Raw genomic sequence first — 8,926 nt, forward strand, 5'->3', positions numbered from 1 at the left:
GTGACTTTTAAAAGCTTAACCCCCTTCCCAAGTGACATAAGCTAAACCCAGAAAAGATCCTTCTATACTGGAATGTGTGTTCGCAAAGGGAATTATACTGGTATAATTAACTATATTGACTTAATTTTACATCTTGGCATATACCATGTAGAAAAGACCTTTGCGTTGTCTGCTCTTAGCCCATCTAACCTTGATCACCTTGCCCCTGAACCAAGCCCCTCTGCTGTGAGACCCTGCAATCCTAAATCCATCCTTCATGTCTGTTTGCACCAAAAGCATCAGCTTTTAATCATTCTGAATCTTTTCAGCTAATACAGGCCCAGTTCCCCAGCATTGGCCTGTGCTCAGCATGACAGTGAAATGATTGGCTAAGCTTAAAGCACCACCAGCATCCACACACTCTTAGGCATTTGAGCTAGAAAGTGATCCTTGCCTAAGACATGGAGATCCCCTCCCCAGTGACTTGTCGTCTTCAAACTCCATAGGATTTTGCCATCACCATAGTTTAGAGGCCTCCGCTCCTTTGATCAGTTCAGTAATTCCTCACTGGGCTTTCTCTGGGATATGTTCATTTCTATTCATTGTTGTTGTTTTGTATTGCAGTAGCATCCAAAGCCCTTGTTCATATTTCAGATCTCTTCCCACTAGGCTCAGCACAAACACATTTGTCTCTGAAGGTAAAGGACCAAATTCAAATTAGAAGTGAATTCAGTGGGTCTGAATTTGGCCCCATATTGTGCAAAACTGAATCATAGAATATCCAGGGTTGGAAGGAACCTCAGGAGATCATCTAGTCCAACCCCCTGCTCAAAGCAGGACCCAATCCCCTGACAGATTTTTGCCCCAGATCCCTAAATGGCCTCCTCCAGGACTGAACTCACAACCCTGGGTTTAGCAGGCCAATGCTCAAACCACTGAGCTATCCCTCCCCCCAATGCAGGGATCTAAGTGGTATCTCACCATCGTGGCCTTGTACAATGGTATAATAATTTGTTTTATATACTTCTCCTGATATAGCCTGATAACCTACTGTCCTCCTTTACAGCAACTGAGCAACGTGTTCCCAAAATTCCCTTCCTTGTTGTTGCTGACATGAATTGCTAACTCCCTTTCATTATCAGTAAATTCCATTTCCTTGCCTAGCAAGATCATTTTATGATTTTTAAATCCCAAATTCCTCACTTCCCCTATACTCATGTTACATTCCCTCAACCATTTCCTAGTTTGCTCTCCTAATTAAAACTTTACTGGAGTTTGACATGAGGAGGCTGGAACTTCTGAATTCTAGTCCTGATAGCCACTAGCTGTGTCACTTTTGGCAAGTCTCGTAACCTCTCTGTATTTGTTTCCCCATCTGTAAAATGGGGATAATACTCGGTCACAGGCAGGTTGTGATAATAAATGAATGTTCATACTGCACATTGAACATTAAGTGCTAAGTATATTAAGTTTGATTAACTGGCCTATTATGTTTTCCTAGTTAAACTTTTTATCCTTTTAAAGAAAAGGATAACACAAGCCACCTTCACATCTATTGGTGCTCTGCCCAACAGTAGGGACAGATCACCTATGTATGTGCCAGTGGGGCTGTTAAGTTTTTGCAGAACTCCCTTAACAGGCTGAGGTGTAACGCATCCAGGCCTGATGAGCTGAGTTCCAGTGTTTAGTTTTGTGAACACAATGGTATTTGGCTACCAGTGCCATACCTGTCCCTACATCCATGCATATATTCATCATCCCTCTGCTTAGTTCAGCTCCTCAAATATTCCCAATATCCAGCTCTCCCCCTTGCAGTTTTCAGTAGGTCCTACAATACCCCCTTCTTTTTAATATAGCTGAAAGATAACTTGTTCTTCTTAATGTTTCTCACTACCAAACTGTCCTTCCACAGGTTTGCCTGTTGTAATTCCATGATATGCTGGGGATGGTTTACTGAACCTTGTCTTCTGTTCTCAACCATTTCTATGAAGAGTTTTCTGTGAATATGTTTTTGTAAAATAGTGTGAATTTAGTGCAAGTGAATACTGCACCCTGAAGGACTGACATTCTCTAGTTATCTACAGGGTAGGTACTGTGGTAGCACAAGTTTCTATTCAGCCTTACCAACATGCCTTAACCTTAACAAGAACAGTCCATTTTTAGGGGTGAAAGAGGATTGCAGGTTCCATGACATATCCGTTCTTGGTGGCTATGTTAAGAGTATTAATATAGCTATCACTTGTGATGTTGGACATCTGTCAACTACAGTGGTTCCACCAACTCATTTCACACGGGTCACCAAAAAGCTTCCACTGGACCCAACTTGCAACCTAGAAATGAAAGGCTCTCTCACCCATAAGCAATCCCCTGGGCCATCCAGTCCCCCTGTACTAACATACTTAGTCTGTTTGGTAATCCAGGAAGATTTACCCTGGCAGTATTTATTTCTGAAAAACTGAGATACATTTATTCTAGGTTTACTAAAATTATAGCCAGCTTGAACAGCATGCCTCTATACCTTTACCTGTGAAATAGTTGTTCCAAGTAATGCAGAAGTCTGTAACAATTGTGTCATGAACTCAGTGAAGCTGTTTATTCGTACTGCTTATATTGGGTCCCATTTTACTGAACAAGAGTCCACAAGTGAGATCTTCCAAACAGCTTGCTGGTAACGTTCCTGCACAGGTGTGCGGTGAGTTGCTAGCATTTCAGCTGTTCTCTTCCGTTGATTTTTATGGACTTCAGCTGCCCATCTTCCTCAACTTCAGTTCTTTCTTGTCCATTCTCAATGATTTTTCTGGTAGTGATTCTTCTACCATTGACCACTTCAGTAGAAGTTGAGACTGATCTGAAGTTGTTTGTCCCACTAGTGTCTCCTCCAAAGGACCTGCAGGAGAATGTAGTGTGCTCACCGGGGCTGACTGAATCAAATGACATAAATGATTCCATAAGACCAGGAAATACATCAAAGCCGGCAAAGTTAGCTCCTCTTCCACGAGTTCTGTTTCTGTTTTCACCTACATTTCCATCAAATGGAATGTCCCAGAAATCATGTGCAAAGGGATCCATTCCTGCAAAAAATTCCCTGAAAATCTCTTCTGGGTTACGGAATATGTATTCCGAATCAAATGGGCTGTGGAAGTGGCCTCCAGTTGCACCTCTGCCTCCTCTCTGCCGACTTTCCTTTCCAGATCTGTCATAGACGGAACGTTTTTGGGGATCTGATAAAACCTCGTATGCCTCAGCTACGGCTTTGAATTTCTTCTCTGCATCCTCCTTGTTATTAGGATTCTTATCAGGGTGCCATTTTAATGCAAGTTTACGGTAGGACTTTTTAATGTCATCTTGTGAGGCTTTTTGGTGAAGTCCTAAAACTTCGTAATAATTCACCATCCCAAATGAAAGGTGGATGAATTTTGAAATGCTTTCTTTTCTCTCTGCTCAGTGACCTGAAGTCTGAGCCGTTCAGGATCCAGGGAATCCTGTTTCCTTTGGGCAATCCAAATTTGCTCCTTATGACCTGCTGGTTTTGCTCAGTTCATCTTTTGATTTGCTAATGCTTGGCGCCACAGGGAAAGAAACACATTGTTTAAATTTACCCTTTGATTTTAAGACACTTGAGTGGTGGGATTGTGACATCAGAGGTAATTCAGCCAATCATTGTACAGCGGATTTTAGTTTGTTTGTTTGGGTTTTTTTTTTGGCATACTGAAGTGATATTGGTGAAAATCCTATATATATTGTCCAGGGTTTATCTTTTGTTTGCCATGCTGCTGTAGCCATGTTGGTCCCAGGTTATTCAAGACACATGGTGGGTGAGGTAATATCTTTTATTGGACCACCTTCCGTTTATCTCACATTTTAAAAATTTATATTTCACATCTATGATGATGTAAGTGTGAAATACAGCTGTCTGACGACAGTAAGGCATTATACAGCTATGCCTTATTGTACTCTGTGGATTTTGAGATAGTTAAGAAATATACACTAGAGGCCATGATTCTCCTCTCACACAGGTCGTTCCATTGATGCTAAGGGAGTTCAGAGAATAGGGGAACTGGGAGCCAGGACTCTTGAATTCTATTTTTGCTACTGACTTGCTGTATCACATAGACTCATAGACTTTAAGGTCAGAAGGGACCATTATGATCATCTAGTCTGACCTCCCGCATGATGCAGGCCACAAAAGCTGACCCAACCCCTTTCCCTTGACTCTGTTGTTGAAGTCCCCAAATTCTGTGATTTAAAGACTTCAAGTCGCAGAGAATCCTCCAGCTAGCGACCCCCGCCCCATGCTGTGGAGGAAGGCGAAAAACCTCCAGGGCCTCTGCCAATCTACCCTGGAGGAAAATTCCTTCCCGACCCCAAATATGGCGATCAGTGGAACCCCGAGCATGTAGGCAAGATTCTCCAGCCAGACCCTCATTGGCCATTGATACTATTTACCAGCGATGGCACGCTGTTGATTTGACTAAAATCACGTTATCCCATTAAACCATTCCCTCCATAAACTTATCTAGCTTAATCTTAAAGCCAGACAGGTCCTTCGCCCCCACTGTTTCCCTCGGAAGGCTGTTCCAATATTTCACCCCTCTGATGGTTAGAAACCTTCATCTAATTTCAAGCCTAAACTTCCCCACGGCCAGTTTATATCCATATCACAAGTCCCCCCTTCTCTCTCGGTCTCATTTTCCCTATCTGTATATTTGTAACGTGCTTTGAGATGCTTAGGTGAAAGGTGCCACAGAAGTGAACATTGTTATGATAGAAACAAAAATGTTGATGATGTGAATGCGCTCTTAATGTGTGTTGGCTTTATACCCTCTTCCTGGCGCACACAGATGGCGGAAATCCAGTATGTATAGGGCAGTAGACCTAAAGGGAAAACTGCATCATCCACTAGAAAGCAGCCCTACAGGGGGAGCTAAGAAGGTTTTAGAGCTAACCAACCCAGACTGGACAGAAGAGGCCTTTGGCTGGAAGAATTGCACTTCATTGCCAACAAGGGTCTGCTTCTCTTGTGGGACAATGCTATGGAGCTACTTGTAATGTAATATCTAAATCCAGCTCTAAAAGTCACCATCAGTCAGTGCAATGAAGTTCTGGAGATTGGAGCTCAAGGAAATGAAGGGCAATATTGAAGTGAAAGGAGTTTCATGTACTGTGAATTCATCAGACACCTGCCTTCTCCTCCACCAGTATGGCCTTATTAATTGAAGGAGGAGGATGCTTTGAGGATTGATGTTTTTGGGAGTACTCTGTGAAATGAAAAAGTATGTTTAAAAAAAAAATCCATGCCACCATGGCAAGCTAACATTCCTCCCACTGCCCTCTAAATTTGGAGCCCAATTTGTGCCAAGGAATGAGGGGAAGTTTCCAATTAATTAATTAATTAGACATCCAGAAGGAATGAAGAGGAGGGAGTGGCTGGTTGTATATACTGGATGTTGAGTTTCAACAATTGGTGGTACCTTCATTCCTTTTCCTTCCAAAAAAGTATGGACTTTTTTGTCTTTCTCCTCACTCAAATTTTGAAATCTTCAGCAGGGATGTTGAATGCTGTTGCTTGTATTGACCCCCCTCCCTTTTTTCTGCCTGTTTATTAGGGGAGGAAACCAAGCTGAGGGACCACTTAGATTCTTGTTCTTGGGTGTAGTATTAGGGTTTCCACTTGGGCTAGGGGCACTGCCTCCTTGCTCAGAAAACGTCCCTAAGCCCTAAAAGTACCAAAACGCTCAGTTGTTGGATTTTAGCCTGGGATCTCCCATGATCCTGCAAAGGTTTACACATACTCAACTTTAAGCATGTGAATAGTCCAACTAAATCAATGGGACCACTTGTGCTTGAAGGTAAATACTTCTTTTTAGGAATGGGGCCTTAGTGCTGCTGAAAAGTGCCAACCTGACACCCCTGGTGCCTGGAGCCCTCTGTTTATCCCTAAAACAGGTACCGCACAGGTAGATGCAAGCCTCCTCTTCCCCACTAGTGTTCCTTAAACCCGACCTTCAGAGAGGAGATAGGTCAGGCTCCATGGCCCTTTCAGTTATTGGCCTCTGAGCTAAAATCGCCATTCAGGGGGTTCAGTTAGTGACTGTTGTGATGGTGGTTTTTGTGACGTAGATGCCTACCTACTAGGAAGTGGACTGAGAACCTACCAAACTCATCACACACAGGCCGCCAACATCTTTTGCCAACATGGGCTACATTTGAACATTTTAAAATCTCTTGGGCAAGACTTCAAAAGCAATTCCATTCGTGTTTCTAGTGTGTCCATTCTCTGTTAGAGGGAGGAGAAAGACTCGGTCAGGAATAATCCCAGTCAGCCTGCTGGGAGGTTCCCTGTGGGTTTTTAGCAAGAGCCAGTGCTGCAGAAATCATCCAGATTGGTTGCCGTGAGTGGTATTGTATGGATGGGGAAGGAGGTAATTCTAACTTTTTCAGCTGTGCCATTTGAGAAGCATCTCCTCCCTCAGTGGCCACAATGCTGCATTTGATGATGAGTGTCCGTAGAATCTCAGACTCGCTGGCGCACTGGATTATCTGTCTTGGATTTAGTACATTTACCAATCTGAAATGTAGGAAGTGTTTTTCTACTGTCATCTGCAATGGGGGCTGATCACTGCCGGTCCTTCTGCTGCCTGCAGCAGGCGTCTGAGATTAGCAGCGGTTCAACTGAGTGCCACTGCTGTAAACTAAAAGGGTTTGCAAGAGAGACAGAGGGGTGAAAAAGCGATGGCGAAAGAGAAATGAGAGGGAGAAAAACATGCACACATCAAGTAACTAGACCCAAACTAGCCAGGCAGCCCCAAAGAAACCAAGGCTTTGAAATGAGAAATGTTTTTCGTATCTTAAATCTCAAGTACAAACAATAAAAACCAGCCCAGGCTGTGTTCTTTGAAGAGAAGTACGAGTGACCTGAGCAGTGGTTATCAGCAGCGTCATTAAGATAAACGCTTAACATGATTTAAAGCATCCGAAACTGAAGGCAGCACTTTCAGATACTAACAAAACGGCCTGACATTGGGGATGGAAATCAATAGTAATCAGATGTCACTAAAAATACTCAAAAGTGTCCCATGGCTGATGGAGGTGAGATTAGTGTAAATATTTGTATTCTAATCAGTGGCACGCGAGGGCTGTAGGCGGCCTCTCTGTCTATTTAATTAATGGAGTGGCTTTTTAAAAGGATCCTAATCATATGTGATTGTATCTGCTTATCAACATTTTTGCTAATTAGATGATATGGAGGCAGTCGTTCTGCTAATTCCCTCATCCGAACAGCATATCCTGCTCAGATAAGTACAGTCTCTTTTTAATAAGAAACAATCATGAGACAGACTAACCTTAATGGTGCTCATTATCTTTGGATCTTTTGGGTCCCCCCCCCCCCCCCCCGTTACTTAGATTTCTGCTTCAGAATCCCAGATGGGCAGAGTTGCTGTGGCCCTCTCCCATCCACTCCAGTCACAATTTAAAACACAATCACATCCAGGGGAAGAGCATTCTGACAGCTGAGGTCTCATGTTATGGGGCCTTTCCCCTATGTTCGTCCAAGCAGGCAGTTTGCATTTTTCAGACCTGTTGTGCTAGGGATTGGAAAGAGATTTGGATTAAAAAAAAAAAATCCCCAAATTTCATCCCAAACTGAGCCCTGAAGCTTCACACCGAAACGAACCTATTCTGAGCCTTCACTCAAAAGTGCAGCTTGATCACAAACTTCCATCCAAATCCTGGACCTTTGGCCACAACTCCAATTAACCCTTTGCCCAGAACTCCAACAGACCCTGAATTTTCCTCCAAGCCAAAGAGCTTTGCTGAGCTGTGAAAACAATATATATATTTTTTTGTTTTGAAACAGGCTTGGCAGGGGGTGTCACCAGACGAAGGGTTTATTGGCAGCCAGTTGATCCTGTGACAAGACCTGGATCCTTTTATCTATAAAACAACATGAGCCTGAGACATTTGCTCCAAGTACTTTGAGTGTCCAAACAAACAAGGGTCACACTTCACTCTGCCACTCAAACTGTCATCAGACATTTCACCCCACTGTGGCCCCTATCTAAAGGGATATTGTATTCGATTCTTCCCTGCCTCTGGGGGGTTGGGAGGGGAATCTCACTAGATTTTCCTTGGGAGAAATGTTAGAATCTGTGGTGAAGGGGCTTTGCTGGTTCATACCTCGTGGTGGGTTATGTAATGCCCACCTCCTAGTGGGTTAACAATAGGATCTGGCTGCGTTAGCAAAGACGTAAACTAAATAACCGATTTAGCTAGAAAAGCCTTTCCTTTCTTCTCAAGACAACGAAGCAGCATCTCCACAGACTGAACTCCTCCTAAGTAGATCTACCCTTCACACAGGCAAGCCAATGAGTGTCAGGGTGGACTGAAGTAATGGGGGTATATGCCTTCTATTTAGTTTGTGAGGTCAGGAGTTTGCCTGCTGTTTTTGCAGCTGTGAATGCTGAGCAGAAAAGGCTTAAATGACACAGATTCCAGCCTCCCACATCTGTGGATGGCGAGAGGAAGTTTCTATGCATCCCATACAATGATATTTGTGTATTAACTGCATTCCAGTAAAGTGCTGGGTGATGGGTGACGGAAGGTTCTGGGGAGCATTAGGAAGAAATGTAGTTCTAGCAAGCAGGCTGAATGGGACTGTGGCTGCTCAAACTTCCTCTGACCTATGAATAATCTGGGAGGAGCTGAGGAAGGAGTTTCTGGATCCAGTTTATTGTGAGGTTTGGGTTTCAGACCCCCAAGATCTAGTGACTGCTCATGTGAAATTTAAACCCCAAATGGCAGAAGTCTCTTGAGACCACCTGTTCTCAAGGGATTTCTGCCATTTAGGGCTGAATCCAAACTAAGAACCCAGTCTTACCTGGGGCTGGAGTCAATGGGAGCTGATGGTTTTCAGCATGAGATCATGCCCTAAATCCAGGAAATAGAC

General features: G+C 43.5%; 1 protein-coding gene across 1 annotated transcript; it reads right to left on the reverse strand.

Moving 5' to 3' along the window:
- Positions 1-2,679: 2,679 nt before the first annotated feature.
- DNAJB8 (DnaJ heat shock protein family (Hsp40) member B8) lies at positions 2,680-3,372 on the reverse strand. The gene has a single exon (XM_005288548.2). The coding sequence runs from the start codon at positions 3,370-3,372 to the stop codon at positions 2,680-2,682; it is 693 nt and encodes a 230-aa protein (XP_005288605.1).
- Between the last annotated feature and the right edge of the window lie 5,554 nt (positions 3,373-8,926).

This window comes from Chrysemys picta, chromosome 7 (genome assembly GCF_011386835.1).
Source record: "Chrysemys picta bellii isolate R12L10 chromosome 7, ASM1138683v2, whole genome shotgun sequence".
Taxonomy (NCBI): Eukaryota; Metazoa; Chordata; order Testudines; family Emydidae; genus Chrysemys; species Chrysemys picta.